The sequence below is a fragment of the Microcaecilia unicolor genome, chromosome 5 (assembly GCF_901765095.1).
Source record: "Microcaecilia unicolor chromosome 5, aMicUni1.1, whole genome shotgun sequence".
NCBI lineage: Eukaryota > Metazoa > Chordata > Amphibia > Gymnophiona > Siphonopidae > Microcaecilia > Microcaecilia unicolor.
The window spans coordinates 161170202-161194037 of NC_044035.1; the positions used below are offsets into that span (position 1 = coordinate 161170202).

General features: G+C 43.1%; 1 protein-coding gene across 1 annotated transcript in view; it reads left to right on the forward strand.

Annotated features, from left to right (window-relative positions):
- WNT8B (Wnt family member 8B) overlaps positions 1-23408 on the forward strand; it is a 93655-nt gene extending 70247 nt beyond the window's left edge. Inside the window, exons 4-6 of the mRNA XM_030204999.1 lie at positions 5359-5484; positions 12261-12403; positions 22842-23408. Of these exons, the coding sequence (XP_030060859.1) occupies positions 5359-5484; positions 12261-12403; positions 22842-23408 (836 nt within the window). The remainder of the gene's footprint in view (positions 1-5358; positions 5485-12260; positions 12404-22841) is intronic.
- Positions 23409-23836: the final 428 nt, after the last annotated feature.

Sequence of the window (23836 nt, forward strand, 5' to 3'; positions counted from 1 at the left end):
GTGTCATGTGTTTTTCATGTGTGATCAAGGTGCAGTATTCTGCTAGCGTGTAGTATTTGCAGCCCTTTTTGTTTTGCTTTATTTTCACGAGGTAGTGTATTGGTGTTTTAGAGCCTAGTGTAATTACAGTTCTGCCTTTTCAAGCATAAGGTTGTAGTTCATCCTGTCCTTGGAATTAGTGCTATTATGGTTTAATAAGGATATGAGTGTGTTTTTGCACAAGTTTGTGTATAGCATTTTGCAGTGGAGAGATTGTGGGATAATGTAATTATATTTAAAAATATCAGTTTTTCCATTAAGTATGTATGTGGTTATACTGATGCAGGGCAGCTGTTGGGCAGACTACTTAGAAATCCATTATCAAGTGAATTCTAAGGCATTATTTTGTAGGATCCCAAGAGACACTACTCATACTTATATAGACAGTGCAAGCCCACCCATATTAGCTGTGGGCCCACCCAAAATCTCAGGTCTGGCTACGCCACTGCTGAGACTCCTTGGACACTTTGGGATTGATGGAAACGTACTTAACTGGATCAAGGGCTTTCTTACCACCAGAACATACCAAATAAAATCAAACTCAAACATATCGCCTCCGTGGAAAGCAGCCTGCGGGGTACCTCAAGGATCACCATTATCACCAGTACTCTTCAACATGATGATGATCCCATTGGCAAAGTCCTTGTCCAATCGAGGTCTCAATCCATTCATCTATACAGATGACGTTACAATCTACATTCCCTTCTGACAGGACTTAACAGAAATAACCAACTAAATTAATGATGGCCTCAACATCATGGACTCCTGGGCAAACTCATTCCAATTGAAATTGAGCACTGAAAAAACACACTGCCTCATCCTCTCATCACAACGCAACAAGTACAAACCCACAACTATAAGCACCCCAGGACACACACTCCCTACTTCAGATAGCTTTAAAATACTCAGCGTCACACTCAATCACACTCGAAAACCAAGTAAACACTGTAATAAAGAAAATGTTCTATGCAATGTGGAAACTCAAACGAATAAAACCTTTCTTCCCAAGAGAAACTTTTCGAAACCTAATACAATCAATGGTCCTAAATCATGCAGATTACTGTAATGGAATCTACGCGGGATGTAAAGTACAACTCACAAAAAAACTCCAGACCGCCAAAAATACAGCAGCCAGATTCATATACAGTGGGGGAAATAAGTATTTGATCCCTTGCTGATTTTGTAAGTTTGCCCACTGACAAAGACATGAGCAGCCCATAATTGAAGGGTAGGTTATTGGTAACAGTGAGAGATAGCACATCACAAATTAAATCCGGAAAATCACATTGTGGAAAGTATATGAATTTATTTGCATTCTGCAGAGGGAAATAAGTATTTGATCCCCCACCAACCAGTAAGAGATCTGGCCCCTACAGACCAGGTAGATGCTCCAAATCAACTCGTTACCTGCATGACAGACAGCTGTCGGCAATGGTCACCTGTATGAAAGACACCTGTCCACAGACTCAGTGAATCAGTCAGACTCTAACCTCTACAAAATGGCCAAGAGCAAGGAGCTGTCTAAGGATGTCAGGGACAAGATCATACACCTGCACAAGGCTGGAATGGGCTACAAAACCATCAGTAAGACGCTGGGCGAGAAGGAGACAACTGTTGGTGCCATAGTAAGAAAATGGAAGAAGTACAAAATGACTGTCAATCGACAAAGATCTGGGGCTCCACGCAAAATCTCACCTCGTGGGGTATCCTTGATCATGAGGAAGGTTAGAAATCAGCCTACAACTACAAGGGGGGAACTTGTCAATGATCTCAAGGCAGCTGGGACCACTGTCACCACGAAAACCATTGGTAACACATTACGACATAACGGATTGCAATCCTGCAGTGCCCGCAAGGTCCCCCTGCTCCGGAAGGCACATGTGACGGCCCGTCTGAAGTTTGCCAGTGAACACCTGGATGATGCCGAGAGTGATTGGGAGAAGGTGCTGTGGTCAGATGAGACAAAAATTGAGCTCTTTGGCATGAACTCAACTCGCCGTGTTTGGAGGAAGAGAAATGCTGCCTATGACCCAAAGAACACCGTCCCCACTGTCAAGCATGGAGGTGGAAATGTTATGTTTTGGGGGTGTTTCTCTGCTAAGGGCACAGGACTACTTCACCGCATCAATGGGAGAATGGATGGGGCCATGTACCGTACAATTCTGAGTGACAACCTCCTTCCCTCCGCCAGGGCCTTAAAAATGGGTCGTGGCTGGGTCTTCCAGCACGACAATGACCCAAAACATACAGCCAAGGCAACAAAGGAGTGGCTCAGGAAGAAGCACATTAGGGTCATGGAGTGGCCTAGCCAGTCACCAGACCTTAATCCCATTGAAAACTTATGGAGGGAGCTGAAGCTGCGAGTTGCCAAGCGACAGCCCAGAACTCTTAATGATTTAGAGATGATCTGCAAAGAGGAGTGGACCAAAATTCCTCCTGACATGTGTGCAAACCTCATCATCAACTACAGAAGACGTCTGACCGCTGTGCTTGCCAACAAGGGTTTTGCCACCAAGTATTAGGTCTTGTTTGCCAGAGGGATTAAATACTTATTTCCCTCTGCAGAATGCAAATAAATTCATATACTTTCCACAATGTGATTTTCCGGATTTAATTTGTGATGTGCTATCTCTCACTGTTACCAATAACCTACCCTTCAATTATGGGCTGCTCATGTCTTTGTCAGTGGGCAAACTTACAAAATCAGCAAGGGATCAAATACTTATTTCCCCCACTGTATGGTAAAACACGATTCGAAAGTACTAAACCCCCTACGAGAAAAACTGCACTGGCTCCCAATCAAAGAACGGACCATCTTCAAAATCTGCACCTTGGTACACAAAAATCATCTACGGCGTAGTACCAGGATACATGACAGACCTAATAGATCTCCCAACCAGAAACAGAATCAGATCATCATGATCATACCTAATCCTACATTATCCAAATTGTAAAGGACTAAAATACAAAACAACTTACGCATCCAGCTTCTCCTACATAAGTGCACAACTATGGAATAGACTCCCAAATGCTGTGAGAGCAATCCGTGACCACTTAAACTTCAGGAAATCACTCAAAACTCACCTCTTCAAAAAAGCCTATCCCACCGATCCAACATAAATCCCATCACCCAGCAACAAAGCACTGCATACGCTTTGTAGCGCTATAGAAATGCTAAATAGTAGTAGTAGTAGTAACTAATGATTGTACTGGACAATTTATAATCTTCACTTCCCTCGACCCCTTGATGCCTGATCCACAACTAACTCTTCTGACCACAATATAACTTTCTATCTGTTATCAACCAAATTGGCTAACGCCTCTACAGTACTATGTAAGCCACATTGAGCCTGCAAATCGGTGGGAAAATGTGGGGTACAAATGTAACAAATAAAAATAAATAAATAAATGGATTTGGTGAAAACCCACTATTTCTGGGATAAGAAGTATAAAATGTCTTGTACTTTTTGAGGATCTTGCCAGGTATTTGTGACCTGGATTGGCCACTGTTGGAAACAGGATACTGGACTTGATGGACCTTTGGTTTGTCCCAGTATGGCAATAGTTATGTACTTATGTACTAAGTATAATTGCTTTTTGTTACTCATAAATTAAACCATGTTCTTTGCAAGGTATGCCTTGTTTGAACATTATGTAAACTGCAATAGACTCTTATGGGGATTTTGTGAGATATAAGTGTATTATGTTATGCTATGTTATGTTATGTTGTTCCTTAGTGGATATACACATCAGCATAGATGAATTGGCCTATCCCAATTCCTCTTGATATAGCAAATATCAGCCAAGGTAGCCATGTGATTTCACTGTAAAGAAAGCTGTTCTCTATGAAAAATTCATATCTAAAAAGATCAGAATCTGACTATGAGGCATATTTTCAAAGCACTTTGGGAGGCTAAGTTCCATAGGTTTCTATGGAACTTTGGGAGGCTAAGTGCTTTGAAAATGAGCCTCTATATCTACTCAGAAATGGTTGGCGCCAAGATAATATAGCTGAAGATCAGACATGGACAGCACAGAAACTTTTATTCAGTTGGAAACAGCTACTGTTCTCAGCTTTCAGAGGCTTAGAGGGGCATAATCGAACGGGGCGCCCAAGTTTTCATGAGGGCGTCCTCGCAGGACGTCCTCGGGAAGGGGCGGGGAAACCTTTATTATCAAAACAAGATGGGCGTCCATCTTTCATTTCAATAATATGGTCGGGGACACCCAAATCTTAACATTTAGGTCGTCCTTAGAGATGGTCGTCCTTAGAGATAATGGAAACTGAGGACGCCCATCTCAGAAACAAGCAAATCCAAGCCATTTGGTCGTGGGAGAAGCCAGCATTCATAGTGCACTGGTCCCCTTCACATGCCAGGACACCAATCGGGCACCCTAGGGGCACTGCAGTGGACTTCACAAATTGCTCCCAGGTGCATAGCTCCCTTACCTTGGGTGCTGAGCCCCCCCCCAAAAAACCAAACCCACTCCCCACAACTGTACAACACTACCATAGCCCTAAGGGGTGAAGGGGGGCACCTACATGTGGGTACAGTAGGTTTGTGGTGGGGTTTGAAGGGCTCACATTTACCACCACAAGTGTAACAGGTAGGGGGGGATGGGCCTGTGTACGCCTGCCTTAAGTGCACTGCACCCACTAAAACTGCTCCAGGGACCTGCATGCTGCTGTGATGGAGCTGGGTATGACATTTGAGGCTGGCAAGAAATATTTTTAAAGTTGTTTTTAGGGTGGGAGGGGGTTAGTGACCACTGGGGGAGTAAGGGGAGGTCATCCCCGATTCCCTCCGGTGGTCATCTAGTCAGTTCGGGCACCTTTTTGAGGCTTGGTCGCAAGAAAAAATGGACCAAGTAAAGTCGGCCAAGTGTTCGTCAGGGACGCCCTTCTTTTTTCCATTATTGGCCGAGGACGCCCATGTGTTAAACACGCCCAAGTCCCACCTTCGCTACGCTTCCAACATGCCCCCGGGAACTTTGGTCATCCCCGCGATGCAAAGCAGTTGGGGGTGCCCAAAATCAGCTTTCGATTATGCCAATTTGGGTGACCCTGGGAGAAGGACACCTATCTTCCGATTTGTGTCGAAAGATGGGTGTCCTTCTCTTTCGAAAATAAGCCCGTTATCTTCCAAAAAAGTGGGAAAAAGGTTTTCTATATTTGTAAATCTGCAAATGACAAGGGAAAATTTGTTTGTGAATGCTGTCTTTGATCATTTTTGTTGACTGGGTTTTATATTTGGTAGATTGTCCTGTGAAATGAAAATGTATTCTCCAAGAGAACCTTTTTGCTTCCTTCTGTTTCAGCTAACCGGGAGACAGCATTTGTCCATGCTATCAGCTCTGCGGGAGTAATGTACACTCTCACCAGGAACTGCAGCTTGGGGGACTTTGATAATTGCGGCTGTGATGACTCCCGAAATGGGCAGCTGGGTATGTGATGGAATCAAGACAAATTCTTGGGTTATGTGAAGCCAGTGTTTTCATGAAAAGAACACGCCTTCAATTTTGTTTTCAAAATACTTGAAATCCTGCCCTTCCATAACTGAAAATCAAAGCAGTTACAAATTTAAAATATATGTTACTTAAAATACAACAATCATAAAATAATAAAGTCCTAACTGCCCCTCCCCCAATCCCCGTATCTACAGGGTATCTCCTCTTTTCTCATTGACAGATATTTCTTCCAGAATCTAATTCAAAGTTGCCCTGTAATATATTTGCTCCTGCATATCTCTCTGATCTTACTTTTATCCGTCTCTAGGCTCTTGTGTCATCCTTGCTTCATTTTCCTTTCCTGATCTACAGCATTAAGTAAAATATTCTTAATCTTATACTCTCATCACTAATAATGTCTATGTTTCAAACATATTTAATGCTGTAGATAATTTTACTGAAGTCAAGTAATGATTAATTTCCCAAGGACACTGGTATCCATCATGGCTCACATTTTTCATCAAGCTTCTTCAGGAGCTCCTGCTCCAGCTGCAATATTGCCAGTTAAATTATTGCAGCATTAACATTAAGTATTTTTGAACATAGATGTTAATAGTGATGAAAGTATATGATTGAGAATATTGCAGGAGATTTTTAGACTAATGATAATTGCTAACGCCAAGGAATTTTGTTTCCTTGGTAAAGTTCTGAGGTCTTTTTTCATAAAAATGGCTTACTCTGATATCCCTTATAGAAATACAATAAATAATGTAAAAAGTTTGCTAAATTTGAATCATAGAGGGGCCCTTTTTAGAAACAACGGCAAGCCCAATATGGGCTTACTGCTCGCTAAAAGGAAAGTACCGCCGGGCTACTACAGCAGCCTGGCAGTAGTTCTCTCCCCCAGTGCATGCCATTTCTGGCGCTGCAAAAATATTTCAATTTTTGTGGCGCCAGACTGTACCCGGCAGTAATTGGGCAGTGAGCACGCACTGCCCGGTTGCTGCCAGGTTAGCACAGGAGCCCTTACCACCAGATCAATGGATGGCGGTAAGGGCACCCCCCCCCCCCCCAAATGACCATGCAGCAAGTGCTTCACTTGCTACACGGCCATTTCTTTAAGAAAAGGGAAACCTGCACTCTTTTGGGGGGCAATTTATACCTGCTTAATCTGCAACTACATCTGTATTTACAATCTATTCTTATGTATTATTATTATTATTATTATTATAAACATGTTATATGTTCTAGACTGTAAGTTATATGATACTAGAAATTTGTAGTTACATTGCTACTTGTTATATGTAATCAGAACGGTTTTCAGTTCTACATTTGTTTCTTTGTAAGCCACATTGAACTTGAATTTTTATTTGAGATAATGTGGGATATAAATGTCATAAATGAATAAATAAATAAATAAACAAACAAACATGCAAAAGGATATTTGTTACTGGGCAGGGCTTTAACCTCATCTATATTCCCTTGATTGACGTGTCACCATCTAGACTTTCACATGCTAAAAAAATAGGGAAAACCCTAGCTAGATTGATAAGAGAATATCAGTTAATGGATTTGTGGCAGGCACTTTACCCAGATACAAGGGATTATTCCTTTTAGTCCATTGTACATGATTCCCGCTCACGTATTGACATGATCTATGGGGTTCCATTCTAGTTTCTCAAATTGTCTTCTAGTTCTATTGAACCTTAATGCGTGGTCATACCGTGCTCCCATATGGGTGGATTTTATACTGCAGGCAGATACCCTGTCTTGGACATTTTGGAAATTAAATGAATCATTGCTAAGGAATAAGGAGGTGGAACAAGATACAGAAAACAACATTCGGGAATATATGGAATTTAATGATACAGGTGACATAGGTGATCTTACACAAAGGGAGGGGTCGAAATCTGTACTTAGAGAAGTATTTGTAAAATGGGGGCATGTCTTAAGAAAGAGAAACAGGCTAAAAAAACAAGCTCTTTTATATCAAATAAAAGCTCTTGAGAAATTTTCTATTAAAAACCGCGCCTGTAAAGTAGAGGCTGATAAATATAGAGCAACTTTGCAAGAACTTTGCCTAGTGGACATTGGCCATCAATTAAAACTTGTCCAGCAAACCCATTATGAATGGACAAATAAATCAGGGAAATTCTTAACCTCTAAAGTAAAAAAAAATTAAATTCCGTAATCATATCTTAAAATTTTGCAATGAGATGGGTAAGCTATTGTGTCAGAAAGAACTGATACAAAAGATGTTTTTAGATTTCTATCACCAGCTTTATGCTAGAGATGAGACCATAACTTCAGAAAGAATAGCCCAATACCTGTCAGAGGTGCAATTACCTTGCCTATCGGAAGACTGGATCATGGCTGAATTACTTGCTACTATAAAGAATCTACCTGCAGGCAAGGCACCAGGGTTAGATGAATATTCCAATGCATTTCATAAAACCTTTCAGGGTTATTTGGTTCCTATCCTGGCTAGGGTGCTTAATGCAGCCAAGGGATATGGGGTCTTGCCAACAAAGATGAATATGGCAGGTATCACAATTTTATGTAAACCTGGGTGTGACCCTACCTCTTGCGGCTCCTATCGGCCAATATCATTGATTAATGTAGACTTAAAAATTTTATCCAAAGCATTAGCAGACTACTTAGGCCCCATCTTGCCTCATATTGTTCATTCAGATCAAGCTGGGTTCATCCCAGGTAGGCAAACCATGGACAATGTTAAACGGATACTTCATCTCTCTTAGGTGGCACGGTCGATGGCTCAACTGGCTCTACTTTTGGCAGTGGATGCTGAGAAAACCTTCGACCGCTTTCACTGGCAATTTATGTTTGAAGTTCTGAAAAAACTTTGTGTGGGAGCGGAATATTTAGGTTGGTTAGAATTATTGTATACTAAGCCCAGGGCATGTTAAAAAATTAATAGGGATTATACAGTGACGTTTCCACTGGGTAGAGGTAGTGCGCAAGGATGTCCTATATCCCCTTTGTTATTTGCTCTTGTTATAGAACATTTTTTGCACAAAGGATGAGGGATCTGGAAGATATTGCTGGTATAACAGTCAATGGGACACCTCATAAAATATTTATGTTTGCTGATGATGTTTTTATTACTCAATATCGTACATCTTTACCTATAATTATGCAAGAAATATCCTCTTATGGTTAGGTTTCTGGATTTAAAGCTAATCTGACCAAAACAGAGGTCATAAATATTAACATAGAGTACTCAGATTGGAAAGGGATAAAGGAGAATTTTCCATTTAAATATGTCTCTGACAAATTGAAATATCTGGGAATTCTCCTCACACAAAATCCTTTGTTTATCTTGTTGGGCAGACTGGATGGACTGTGCAGGTCTTTGTCTGCCATCATCTACTAACCTCAGCAACTATTTAAGGCTAATTACGCAGCTCTAGTGCACAAGATTAAATCAGATCTGAAAGAGTGGTCTCGTGGCACATTTTCATGGCTAGGCCGAATGGCCATTACAAGATGAATGCTCTACCTAAATTTTTATACCTTTTCCAATCTCTACCAATTCAGATTCCTTTAAATACTATTAAAAGTTGGCAAAAATTTTTGTTTAATTTTATATGGGGAAACCATAGACCGCGTATACTTTGATCTATCCTGACTTGTAAATGAGAAATGAGAGGTCTTGGAGTTCCAAATCTTTATCTTTATTATATAGCTACCCAAGTTTGGCATATATAGGATTGGTGACCTTCTTCCGGGTTTAAATCATATGTACAGATTGAACAGTCTTTCTTTCCAGATGTACCATTGCATCATATACCACAGTCTTTCTTCCCAGATGTACTATGTTACCATTGCATCATATACCATGGAAGTTGGTGTCCCCGACCGATAGACAGATTGATACCAACTCATACTTTAAAAATGTATTATGCATTTGGCATGGGCAGCTAAATAAAATGTGGGGTCGGGGATGGTCATCTTGTCTTTCACTTATCAGCTTCATATTTGGAGACTGGCTTTAAAGGCTAGGATCACAAACAGTTCTATAGTACATTTCAACTATTTGATGCTCAGCATTTGAAAACTTTTGATCAGTTGCAGAAGGAATATGACGTGCAGTCCTCTGACTTTTGTCGTTACTTGCAGATCAGGCATGGTCTTACAGATGCAATATGGAAACACATGCTAACTAGAGATTGTCATCCATTGGAGCAACTTTGGCACATCCATTATATATCTTGCAGCCTTCTACCTTTAAGAGGCTTTGCTATATGGAGGCTTGGGAACATGATATTCACCAAACCTTGGGCCAATCGGACTGGGAAAATGTTTTACCTAATAATTATAAGATGTCTATCTCTGTACAACTTAAGTAACATAACTATAAGATTCTGATGCATTGGTATCTTACTTCTTTAAGACCTCATCTTATGGGTAGCCATGTTTAATGCCAGCAGCAGTGTGGTTCACCTGGCACCTATCTCCATATGTGGTGGGACTATGCAATATTCAAAGGAAAAAAAAGAAATAATTCCAATTTAGATCACAACATCTGGGAACCAAGATATTAGGAAAAACAAATTAATAATAACAATTATATTATAAGGGAAATTGAGAAATTAGTACCCACAGCCAATCTTACAGCATGTTACATCAAGCAGGACCCTCAACCCATGTATACCCAACTCCTTCTTTAGAAACAACAAATTCTAGCAATTTCTTGGGATCAAAGAAAACATAATTAACATGATTTAGAGATACTATACATCTACAAGAAAATTTTAGATCAAAAGATTCACTCCAAGCTAGAACTCTTGGCTTAATAGCCAGGAATTCCCATCTCCTTTTCTGGGTATCTCTAGCAAAGTCAGGAAACACTTGTATTAATGAGCCCAAGAACTTTGCTTTCATATGAAGAAAATAAAGACAAATATTGTTCCTATCAGGTTCTAGAGCAAAAGTCACCAGAAATATAGTTCTCTCAGTTATTACTTCCAAAGAGCTTTCCAAAAAATCAGTAAGATTTAATTCAGATTGAGGTCCATCAGTGGAACCCCTTGAGGATCCTGACAAATATTGGGCTTTAACTATAGGTGGAAAGTCTTCAGCCAGAAGCCCTAATCTATCCTGAAAATATTTCCTCAGCATATCCATTGTAGGAATTAGTGGAGATTTAGGAAAATTCAGAAACCTCAGGTTATTCCTCCTGAGGCGATTATCTAGAGCCTGAATATTCCTCTCCTTAACAGTAGCAGAAACAAAGATCTGAAACTGTTTCATCTTATTCTCTAAGGAGCCTACTCTGATGGCTTGTTTCCCCACGTCCTTGGATAGAACTGAGCAATTTTCTTTCAATAAATGTACCTCATTCCCACAAGGACTCCAAAGTCACGACTGCAGATTTCTTCCATTCCATGAAGGATATTCCTTCAGGCGAAGAGAGGGGCTGCAACCTTGAAAGATGACACCACTGGGGAAAAAGCAGCTGCTGGTCCCTCCTTTACCGCCAGAGGCTTATAGCCCTTTTGGTGTCTCCAACACTGGCGTTCCCGCTGCTGCCAAAACACTGGGTCTAGGAGGTGCAGTGTTTGGGGGAGGGCTCAGAGATGCTCCCTCCATACTGAGGTCTAAAGTTGTTCCCAAAGACCTGATTGAAGCAGGTGTTAAGACCTCCTACGGCTGAATTCCAAAGTTCTCCAAGGTAGCTTGTTGCTGGATAAGGCCTTCACTGAGGCTTAGAGGGACTCCCCTAGCTTTCACCTTCCTCCCCATGTACAAAGCAAGGAGGGAGGTAAGAGGAGCTCAGACGCACACATCTGCCTCCAGCGCCATCTTGGTTCCCCCCTTCGGGACTGTGCTATTGTATGACCATTTTGGTCTGCAGTTAAATGAGAGATTGCTCATATATTAGATGACTCGCATTGGTCTTTCTCCCCAGAAGTGTGCCTTTTGAATGTTACTTCACCTAATTTGGATGATATCTCACAAAACAGATTCTATTGTATTGTTAGCTGCTGCCAGATGTGAAATTGCTCGGCTATGGAAAGCAACTCAGGTTCCTATGTGGGTAGATTGGAGAATCCAATTATGACATCTCCTATTGATGGAACATTTGACAGCAAATAAGCACGACAAGGAGCAAACCTTTGAGCGTTTTTGGGCTCTGTTGCAATCTTACTTGAACTCATGTTAATAGCATGCATTGGTTCACACAGCCCCTATATGAGGGAGGGGTGGGAGGGGTGGGAGGGGAGGGGATAAGGCGAGAGGGTGTTGCTTGAAGTTCTAATTTCTCTATTCATAGTGACTTTTATTGTTAGCCTATGTTTATTGGCTTTCTGTTTGTGTACTCCTTGCTGAAAATACTTTAATAACAATTTAAAATGAAAAAAAACATAATAGGTTTTCATTTCCAGTATGCTGTTATACCCATGGAAATGACTTTGAAAATTACCCTTCCAGATTTGGTAAGTTCCCTTGTGAGGTGCATGCAAAGTTTGGAAAACTGTAACTGAGGAACAGAAACGAGAAAAAAGTCATAAATGACAGAAACTTCAGAAATTCAGAGATACCAGTAAATATGCTCTTCTCAGGGGCTCTGCCTGGACTGCCCAGACCCATTTATTTCAGTGTCACTGAATGCATCAAGCTGTTGCCAATAAAAGTGCATGTACTGTTTACACTATTTATCTGAAAGAATTATTCCATGCACACATGATCGCTAGAACTTTCTGAAATCCATGTGTTTTCTTTTTAACCATTATCTTGTACTTTTGCAGGGGGCCAAGGCTGGCTCTGGGGGGGCTGCAGTGACAATGTGGGGTTTGGAGAAGCTATTTCCAAGCAGTTTGTGGATGCACTTGAGACGGGACAGGATGCTAGAGCTGCAATGAACCTCCACAACAATGAAGCTGGGAGGAAGGTGAGATATTACCGTCATATCCCCTCTACAACCAGAAGTGAAGGTGTCATACTTCAAAGCAACAGTACAACATGTAAAAAACATAAAAGCAGTTACAATTTTAAAATATATCTTACATAAAATATAATAGTCATACACAGTGCTTAAAAATCAACAATGATAATTCAGTAAAGGCTCCCAATTCAAGTCATATATGTTTACAGTTTTCTAGACCACTTTATTTGATGTGCAGGTTAAGGTGGTTTACATACCAGAGGCATAACCAGACATGATATTTTGGGTGGATCTGGGCCTGAAATGGGTGGGAAGGTACACAATACACCCCCCCCCCCCCCCCCCCAGTGCTTTCTGCCCCCACTTTTGCTCCTGCACCAGCGACCCCCAACAAATAAGCACCTGAGCTTGCAGATATCCACAAGCCCTGCTAGCTGGAAGAGGTCCTCCGGCAGCCAGAATTTTCCGACTTGCTGCTGCCAGTGGCTCTGTCCACACTCTGCTGCTGCATCGGCCTCTCCCCTCCCGCATATGTTCGGTTTTCGCACAGCATGAACGGGTGGGAGCAGTGCAATGGCAATGCATGGATAGTGCTGCCAGCTGCAAGAAGTAGGAGAATGAGCTGCTCTAGCCACTGGAGGACCTCTTCCAGCTGGCGGGGCTTGGAGATCCCCACCAGTCATAACAAAGGTGCCAGAATTTTGGGTGGGCCCCAGAGGCTATGCCACTGTTACATACTAAAATAAAATATAGGTACAATAGATAAGAGAGTTCTTTGAATAAAATTGCCTACAAGCTTACTAAGTAGAAAGGGAAATCCCAAGGGCGGTGTTATGGTAGATCATAAAGGACTGGATACAATGAATTTACATAGAAGGTAGTGAACTTTACAGTTTATTACAAACCACCTTAATTGCCCTTCACACATAAAGTCAAACATTATAAATAAAATAAATGTATGCTTATCAAAACTAGTAAAATGTTTCTGGGTGAGATATGTTCTAGGTAGCACATGACAATGCAGCAAAGTCGGGTGCAACATTTTACAAGGGGGAGTAATACTCAGTGATAGACGTCAACATGAGAAGATTTGTAAATAAGAATAAGATGAAGAAGCAGAGGGAGCTGGGGGGGGGGGGGGAAGGAAGAGATAAGAAATCAGGTAAGTTGTTCCACAATATAGGAGCAGCTGCAGAAAACACTGTACTATGAGTTATGCTCAACCTGACTTCCTGCATTGAAGGTACTTTCAATAAACTCATCAAAGCTAAGCACCCAGGACATATGGTACCAACACATCAGTGGAAATAGGTAAAAGCCAGATCTCCAGATCTTCTGGATTTATCAGATCCAGTTTATACCACCTTGAATCACAAAGATCCAGCTTTTACCTAGTCAGGTCTACCCCAGATTTTGTTTCCTGGGTTGCACCCTGCTCTTCCCCGGTTATATTGGCTGCATCCTTGGATCCATTGCTGCCTCCATTGGGCCCTGCTGTTCTTCAGTTTATCCTACCCAGGAATGTCAGGATTTTTTTTATCGTAACATTAAAGTTGAATCCAGAGGGTCTCTTTTTCTGTCCCTAATGGGCTCACAATCTAAGAATTGTTTGTCTGTTCCTGGGACAATGGAGAGTTAAGTGACTTACCCAGACCCAAAAGGAGCTGTGGTGGGAATTGAACTCGGTCCCCCAAGTTCTCAGTTCACTTCACTAACCATTATGCTACTCTTCTACTCCCCCCAAAAAAAAACCAAAACACAATAAAGTCAGATCCGGAGGAGACCTCTGGATCCAACTTTAATATGATGATCAAAAATACTGACATTCCTGGGCAGGTTAAGCCAAGGCAGAGCAGGGCCCAGCCAAGGCAGCAGAGGATCTAGGAATGCAACCGACTGGATGAAAGCCAGATCCTCTGATTAAAGCTGGTGTATACTGGATCGCGCAAATCCAGATCTGGAGGATCTGGCTTTTACCCAGTCCCTACATCATTTGTGTAACCAGGACCTCCATTCCTCAGGACTTTGAAAATCAATCACAACTTAAACCACTGTCACAGCCAGCGCCATGATCTAGCTTCCCCGACTTACCGTACTCTCCCAAGGGATCCCTCAGCGACAGCTTCAGGGGCTCAGCAGCCTCCCCATCATGGTGGGTTGCTTGGGTGACCATCTACTACACCTCAGGGCATCCTTCAGGCCCAGTGTCCAGCCCACTGTACTGCATTAGCAAGAGCCGGCTTCCCTAGGTGTGCGCATGCCAAAGAGGACACTTTAAAGGGCCAGCAGCCAGAGGTGGATCCCGGCTCCTTATGATGACATCATCCAGTTAGGTCCATTTAAGACTGTCAGGCCCTCTCTGCCTTGCCTTTGCAATGGGTTGTCCTGCTTGTCTTAGTGCTCCTGCCTCTAGCCCTGGTTCCTGTTTCTAGCCTTGGTTCCTGTCTCCAGCCCTGTTTCCTGCTTCATCCCAGGTCCTGGTCCTGCCAGGCCTGCCTACAAGGGCTCTTTTCAGAGCTATCCCAAGTCCTGGTTGTGCCAGGCCTTCCCCCAAGGGCCCTTTTTAGGGCCACTCCAGGTCCTGGTCCTGCCGTGCCTGCCTCCAAGGGCTCTTCTCTGAACCACCCATGAGCCTCTACTCGTAGTGACTTGCTGCTGTCAATCAGACCATCAGGGCCTGGTCCAGTCCAAGGGCTCACCTATCTAGAAGCATAAGAACTACATCCTGTATACCACAGGTAGCCAATGCAGAGAACAGAGCACAAGTGTGATAATATCTCTGATCACACATCCCATCAGTAATCCTGAATGCAGAGTTCTGCACCAGCTGGATTGCCCAAATAAATGGCAATACGATAATGGCGAGAACAAAGACTGCAGGATTAACTGAAAATCCAATGGTAAAAAACAGCACTGGACTGACGAACAAGAAATAGTTTAACTAAAGTTGCAGAGATCACCAATCGAAAGGCTTATTTCCAAAACCCACTAAGTTGCATTGGACTTAGAGACTTCTGGAAATACACCTTTCAATTGCATTTAGACATCAAATTTCAGCTGTGTATATAGCTGTATCTCGGTTCTGTATCATTGCAGAAGCGGTGGACTCAAAACTCCCACACTGAAACACCATTTGGTCTGCCAATTAAGGCTGCCGACTCATCCACAAATAATTGGTTCAGCCAACATTCAAAACCAACCAGTCTATAGCCATCCAGGTACATGCGCATATACACAATAAGATTCCACAAAATATCAGCAGAGGTCTTATCTGGAATAAAAAGTTGGCCATCATTAGCATAAATATGAAACTGTACACCCAAAGATCTTATTATACCAGGGCCTGCAAGTAAATATTAATAGAGCAGCAGATAACACAAATACCACCAACAAGACCTCAGATGTTAGTCCTTTTATTAGGTTTCAATTTGCTGTTTCCAAGTTTACCTCATCTATTGTATTTTGTTTATCAGGTCATTTTCCTATAATTATGCTGTAGGAAAATTGTAAGTTTTATGTTAAACTGCACCTGCTGTACACCATCTTGGGTGAATCTCTTCATAAAGATGGTTGATAAATCCCAAGAAATAAATAACTATCACGCTTATTTTCAAAAGAGAAGGACGCCCATCTTTTGACACAAATCGGGAGATGGGCGTCCTTCTCGCAAGGTCATCCAAAGCGGCATAATCGAAAGCCAATTTTTTGACACCCTCGACTGCTTTTCATTGCGGGGACGACCAAAGTTCATGGGGGTGTGTCAGCAGGTTAGCGAAGGCGGGACTTAGGCGTGATTAGGAGATGGTCGTCCTCGGCCGATAATAGAAAAAAGAAGGGCGTCCCTGACGAGCACTTGGCCAACTTTACTTGGTCCATTTTTTTCACAGCCAAGCCTCAAAAAGGTGCTCCAAATGACCAGATGACCACCGGAGGGAATCAGGGATCACCTCCCCTTACTCCCCCAGTGGTCACTAACCCCCTCCCACCATAAAAAACAAGTTTAAAAATACTTTTTTGCCAGCCTTTATGCCAGCCTCAAATTCCATACTCAGGTCCATCGCAGCAGTATACAGGTCCCTGGAGCAGTTGTAGTGGGTGCAGTGTACTTCAGACAGGCTGACCTGGGGGGTTGGGGGGCTCAGCACCCAAGGTAAGGGAGCAATGCACCTGGGAGCAATTTCTGAAGTTCACTGCAGTGCGTCCTAGGGTGCCCGGTTGGTGTCCTGGCATGTCAGGGGGACCAGTGCACTACAAATGCTGGCTCCTCCCACGACCAAAGGGCTTGGATTTTGGCATTTTTGAGATAGACGTCTTTGGTTTCCATTATTGCTGAAAACCAAGGACGATCATCTCTAAGGTCGACCTAAATGTCAAGATTTGGGCGTCCACGACCGTATTATCGAAATGAAAGATGTACGTCCATCTTGTTTCGATAATACGCGTTGCCCCGCACCTTCGCGGCACCATCTTTAGGGTTGGGCACCCTTAGAGATGGTCATCCCCATTCGAAAATGCCCCTCCACATAACTTATAGTAACTGTAGGTTATGTGGGTATCTGCTGTAGTTAGGTGTTAGCACACCAGTTCTGTGACTGGTACCAGTGCTGGCACCTAAGCAAAGATGCCAGTTTCAGGCTAGAGATTTTAGGACAGAACCAGATTTCTGGCCATCCCATCCTGATGCATTATGGGACTTACAGCACTGATTTCGATGGGCAGGATCGGGCACCAAAAATCCCACACTGCTTTGGGATGTAAGTTAAAAACCAGGACTGGACAAAAAGTCTCTAGCCTGGAACTGAGTAACTTGGCATCTCTGCCAAAGTGTTAAGCCCATTATAGAATAGGTTCCTACCAGGTTCCTTGATGTAGGATTGTCCTTAGTCCCAGGAAGAGCTGACACAGGAAGTGATTATGAGAAAGGTTGCTGGAGACCCGCTTCAGCATCTGTTGGATCCTTCGAACTTTTACAGAAGCAAGAGTTTGGAAAAAGCGGATGAGGCTGTGCTGAAAGACAGCACCAGAAAACAATCAGATGTTTCTATCTAAGTTGCAGCATGAGAAAGAGAAAGATGTTCAGCCAGTATGTAGCAAATGGAGTTATTTAATAACTATTAATGTCCCCCTGAGAGGGAGGAGGGAAGAGCGTTACTGCAATTTAAGAGTGGCACTGAGGAGAGCTACAAAAAAGTAGCATGCGACTTCTGACTTCTGTAGCTGAACCTGGCTGAGCGGGAGTCCTCCACCTGCCAGTGGGGGGTGCTGTTTCACTATTACATTTTCAATAATGAGGATCAGGCAAGCTCTGCAGGACTCCAGGGAACCTGCCTGACCCTAGTGATTGAAAACGTAATATTGAAGCACCTCCCCCCACTGGCAGCAATGCAATTGGAAGATACTCAATCAGCTTAGAGGGAACAGTGTGACATGTAATGTAGGATCTGTTCTCCTGTTGCCTTGCAGAGATGTTTGTCAGATCCTGGGAGATTCTGAACTAAACCACAGCTATGTGCAAGGTCCAAGGTTCTTATTGTTAACTATTTCAGTCCCAGAATTCAGATTTTGAGTGTTCTTGGATGTGAGTTTATCCAGTGGTGTATGGATAAACAGACAGATGACCACGACCTCAACAATAAATTAGGGCTAGATTTACTAACATGTGCTACCACATTAGTTTGTGCTAATGCTCAATTAGTAAATTCTATTGCATAAAAATGGGACCCACGATAAATAACATGCCTTAATACGTGGTTTATACTGTATTCGGTATTTGATATGCCGCCGTTACAAAAACATCTGGTCACAGTGGTTTACAGTAAAAGCTAATAAGCAAAATAAAATAATAATAGAAAAGAATGCCAACTGTAGACAGAAAAGGCACGCATTCATACAGGAAAAGAAAGGGGAATCCGAGGAGTCTGTCAGCTAAGACGACAAGATCAGGAGTCACCAAACTCAACGCCAAAGGCCATGCAGAATAAATGGGTCTTCAAAAGCAACTTACATTTAGAAAACACCAGTTCAGATCGAATTTGTGGGGTAAGGTCATTCTACAGCTTAGGGGTAAGAAAATAGAAAGCTGAGGAACAAGTGGCCTCATATTTGGCCATGCAAGATGGCAGCAAAGTGAGTTGATTGGCATTTAAAGACCGGAGGTTACGACTTGGAATGCAGGGGATGGTTAAGGAAGAAAGATGGGGTGGGGGGGGGGGGGGAACTTAGATGAAAAACCTTATAAGTGAGACAGAATATTTTGAAAACTGAACAATATTGGATGGGAAGCCAATGTAGATCAATTAAAAGCAGGGAGGCATGGTCGAATCTACGGGCTTTGAGTAGAAATCGAGCCACTGGAGTTTGAAGGGTCTGTAGGCGGCAGAGAGAAGACTTAGAGATTCCGCAATAAACACTACTACAGTAGTCCAGCCGCAACATCAAAAATGTGTGGATTGAAGAATGCATGGAGGAAGTGTCAACATCAAAGTCTCCAATGATAGTTCAGAATTGATCAAGACGCCAAGATAACGGAACGTGCTTACTGGTGAGAGAGGTCTCTTAAAAAGGACAAGAGTTAAAGCTGGAGTGGGATGGAACCTAGTAATCTATGACCTGACTGTCTTGGATGATTTAAAACAAGATGATGGCTGGATAACCGATCGGCCAGAGCATTCAGACAGGACAGAAGTTGAGAAAGAGCTGGATATAGATGGGAAGTAGGAAAAGCCAGTAAGATATCATTTGCATATGACCCTGGATCAGTGAGGCTAGTGGACGTAGATAGATATTGAACAGCAAAGGGGACAAGATTGAACCTTGAGGAACACCACATGACAGAAGATGCTCAATAGAAAGTGAAATAGGGGTCTTGACCATGAATGAACGATCTGTAAGTGCAGGCTAAGGCAGTAGTGCCTTTTAGTAAACCTAGACTTTAGCTTGTTCCAGCTGCTACCTGACTTATCTAAAAAGGGTTTCTTAGTTCAGATACTTTAATGCCTCTTGTTTCCCATCTGCAATCTGAGCATTGTGGTAATTAGGGATGGGCTGTTATTTGCAACAACATATCATGTGTCATTGCATATCGCTAACAAACAAAACCAAGAAGAAAAAAAATCATGACTTTGTATTTTTTCACTCACCAATAATAGTATGTATTCTTTGCAAAGAGGGCGTACTTTTTCCAATAGTGACCATATGCAGAAATCATTATGCATTCACAAACTATTCAGGAAAGAGGGCATACTCTTAACATCATGGCCCCTGAAATGAAAATGAAGATTAACCAAACCAAAACAAAATGAACAATTTTGCAAACTGGGCAAATGATATGAAACAAAAATTGTTGTATTTCCCATCCCTAATGGCAACAATGCTCAAACTGAGAGGCATAAACTGCAGCTTACTTGGAATCTAGTCAGCATCATTGAATAATCTTTCAGACTTTTATTTTGGTCTTTGCAGCAATCCCAGCTTCTCATTAATTCAAACCTAAGATTCCTGTGCTTTGCAGCTGTTGCTGTGCCCATTTAAACAGCAGCATGGATTCAACAAGGCGTGGCCATGTCAATCAAATCAAATTCATTTGAGTAATTCATAGGCAGCTGATGACTTGCTTGTGTGGGGAGGGTAAAACAGAGGAGCTGGGACAGGGTGGGTAAAGGCAATTGGCAGACAGAAGCTTCCCTTGAAAGATATGCAAAGGTGGGGGCCACTCTGAGGGAAAAAAAAACCTGTTGCATTTTCTCTTATCTGCAATTGCATTATTTCAGAAATAAGCCTGGAAATGGCTTTGTAAAGCATCCTCCTTGGAAAAACAATGGATGTAGTCACATATTTCAGTCATTTATTTTCTCCATACCTGGAATAACTGCTGTACTTAAACGTAGCTCACTTTAAGGCATGAGCTAAAAACAAATAAAATAAAATGCATATATATATATATGCACTGTAAAAAAAAAAACTACACAGAACTTGTTTTCTGCATAACTCTGTCAGAACTTGATAAATTTCAATAACGTTTGGGATATATCATCTTGAATACATTTGCCCACAGCATAAGCCCACAGCAAATGTTCCAAATGGCTTCCATTGGCAAACACACATGCTCAGAGTTGTTTTCTCCACTGATTGACCATAGCATCAATGACACTGTGACTCAAGTAGGCCCTCACCTCAGACCAACGCTGTTTGAGAACATCCATGTCACAAATGGACCTTTCATAAGCACGCTGCTGCAGAAGACCCCAAATCCTTGCTATTTGCAGTGTAGGATGACCAAATTCTGCCTTTCAAAAATCGTGATTTGGACATTTTTGGCAAATGGATATTTTTTTTTAGCATTTTGAGACGTCCAACGTCTTTGCAAATGAGCGCCTTAGGCACTTAACTGCCATTTCACCCCCGTTTTGGCACTTAACTTCCATTTGAGTATCAAAAGTTAAACACCTAATTGGTGCCTAACTTTTGGCACACTCTATAGAATTAGAGGGTTAGGAGGCAATTCTACGGTTGTGCACCTCCATTTAGGTGTTCCCAGGGCTGGCATTAGGGGGTGGCAAACGGGGCAATTGCCATGGGTCCCCATACAACAGGGGGCCCCCAAACCTGCCTCAAGCTGAAGAAGACATAGGCTGAAGACCAACTTTTGGGCCCCTTCCCAGTTTCTGCCCTGGGCCCCTGATTGTCTACCACCAGCCCTGGGTGTCCCAAGAATGCACAGTGGGAGCTTATGTTGTGATGATGCCTGGGTGCCCAGGTTCCATTATAGAATACTAGTAAAACATGCCCATTTCTGACACAAATGAAATGGGCGCTAGCAAGGTTATCCTCCGAGTTCCAGCTTGGCCCCGTCCCTCCCCCCTCCCCTCCGAGTTCCATGCCCCCCTCTCCTCCGAGTTCCAGACTCCTGCACCTCCCTCCCTCTCTCTCCTCCCCTCTGAGTTCCAGGTCCCCTTCCCCTCCGAGTTCCAGGCCCCCTCTCTTCTATGAGTTCCAGACCCCCACACATCCCTCCCTCTCTCTCTCTCCCCTCCGAGTGGCAGCCCGACCTGCGTTGCCCGCCCTCTTCTCCCAGTCCTCCGCCTGCCCCTCGCCTTCCTGTGTGCCAGCCTGAATTTAAAAGTTCTTACCTTGGGGTCCGCTAGCAGCAGTAAAAGGCGAGCAGGCACGGCGCTTCAGCCTGCCTTCCCTTCTGTCTCAGCTCTGTCTCTGGTCCCGCCCTCATTTCCTGTTTCAGGAAGGGTGGGACCAGAGGCAGTGCTGAGACAGAAGGGAAAGCAGGCTGAAGCGCCGTGCCTGCTCGCCTTTTACTGCTGCCGGTGGACCCCAAGGTAAGAACTTTTAAATTCAGGCCGGCACGCAGGAAGGCAAAGGGCAGACGGAGGACTGGTAGAAGAGGGCAGGCAACGCAGGTCGGGCTGCCACTCGGAGGGGAGAGAGAGGGAGGGAGGCGCGGGGGTCTGGAACTCGGAGGGGAGGAGAGGGAGGGAGGGGGCGGGCCTGGAACTCAGAGGACAGGGGTGGAGGGAGGGGGCGATTCTCCCGCAATTGAATCCTCACCTCCAACGTTCTGTGGCTGGCTGGTGCTGGTTTCCCTTCCCTCTCATTGATCCACCCTCTGACATCATCACATTCCAACGCGAGGGCGGACCAATGGGAATTGTGTTACGAACCTGGGCATCCAGACGTAGAACGTTGGAGGTGCAAATTATTATATAGGATTAGCGCAATCCGGTATCAGTGCACCTAATATTTGGGCACCCGCTGTTTCATCAACCATAGACCTTAGCTAAGTCCCCCTGCCAACTTCTATTAAGCAGATAAGTACTATTCTTGTATTTGAAATGATGATTAAAAGATTACTAAAGGAGAATTTTTATTAAAAAAGCTAAAAAGTTGGCTAAGATTTGGACCTGTGGCAATTATGGTACACGCATCTAGAAATCTAACTTGGAGGGGTTCTTTTACAGAAGGACGCTACCAGTTTTAGTGCATGCTAATCATTAACATGCCCTAAACACTAGACCCTGAATTTAGCAAATTCAGGGGTCATTTTACAAAGGTGCACTAGTGTTTTTAGCACTTGCTAAAAATAAGCAAATGCTAAATGTTAGAGTCGCTCATGGGCGACTCTAACGTTTAGCACGTGTTTATTTTTAGAGTTCCTTTGTAAAAAGACCCCTGAATTTGCTAAATTTAGTGGCAGGAATAGATTCCTGATAAAAATGGTTAAAAACTTTAAAAATTAGCAGCACATTTCAAAAACGTCTCCTTCAAAAAGGCTGAAGTTTTAAAATTGTATTACTTCTACAAGCATGAACATATCTCCAAATCTGAATGTATGGAAATGTCTAATATTTAAAATGTATATAAAGTCCTGGGATTGTGCAGTTGTGATTTGACAATGTACTGGATTTTAATTCTTGTCCCCCCATTCTGTCCCCAGGCTGTAAAAGGTACTATGAAGCGAACCTGCAAGTGCCACGGGGTGTCAGGCAGTTGTACCACCCAGACCTGCTGGCTCCAACTGCCTGAGTTTCGAGAAGTGGGTACCTATTTAAAGGAAAAGTACCATCGAGCCCTGAAAGTGGATCTGCTGCAAGGGGCTGGAAACAGTGCAGCCAGCAGGGGAGCGATAGCAGAGACTTTCAACTCCATCTCCAAGAAAGAGCTGGTTCACCTGGAAGACTCACCAGACTACTGCCTGGAGAACAAAACGCTTGGGCTGCTGGGCACTGAAGGCAGAGAATGTCTGAAGAGGGGCAAATTACTGAGCAAGTGGGAGAAGAGAAGTTGTCGACGGCTGTGCGGAGACTGTGGCTTGACTGTGGAGGAGCGCAGGGCGGAGATGGTGTCCAGTTGCAATTGCAAGTTCCATTGGTGTTGTGCTGTGAAGTGTGAGCAGTGCCGCAAGAGTGTTACCAAATATTTCTGTGTCAAAAAAGAGAAGCGGGAATGGAGTGGTGGTGGGATCTCTCGCAAGAAAGATCTGAGGCTGAAGAAGAAACCTTAAATCTCTCCGTGCATTGCTCCATCATCCTTCCTTCCTGTTCAATGCCTGTGTCCAGTAACACTACAGATAGTAGTAGTTGTAGCAATAGTTCATTCTATTCTGAGAGCGCATTGCCGAGGTGCTGCTGGTGGTAGATAACTAATCAAGATAGCTCAGTTAAAAAAACGAAAGGAGAGAGGGAGTGGAAGAATCATAAATTAGGATCATTCTAAAGCTGCTTCTGTGTAAGTCTATAGGAGCAAAACATATTGCGATCTTACAATGTGCGTCTAATAGAGCAGTGGTTCTCAAACCTGTCCTGGGGGGGGGGGCCACCAGCCAGTCAGGTTTTTAGGATAACTTTAATATGCATGAGAGAGATTTGCATATAATGGAGGTGACAGGCATGCAAATTTGTCTTATGCATATTCGTTAGGGATATCCTGAAA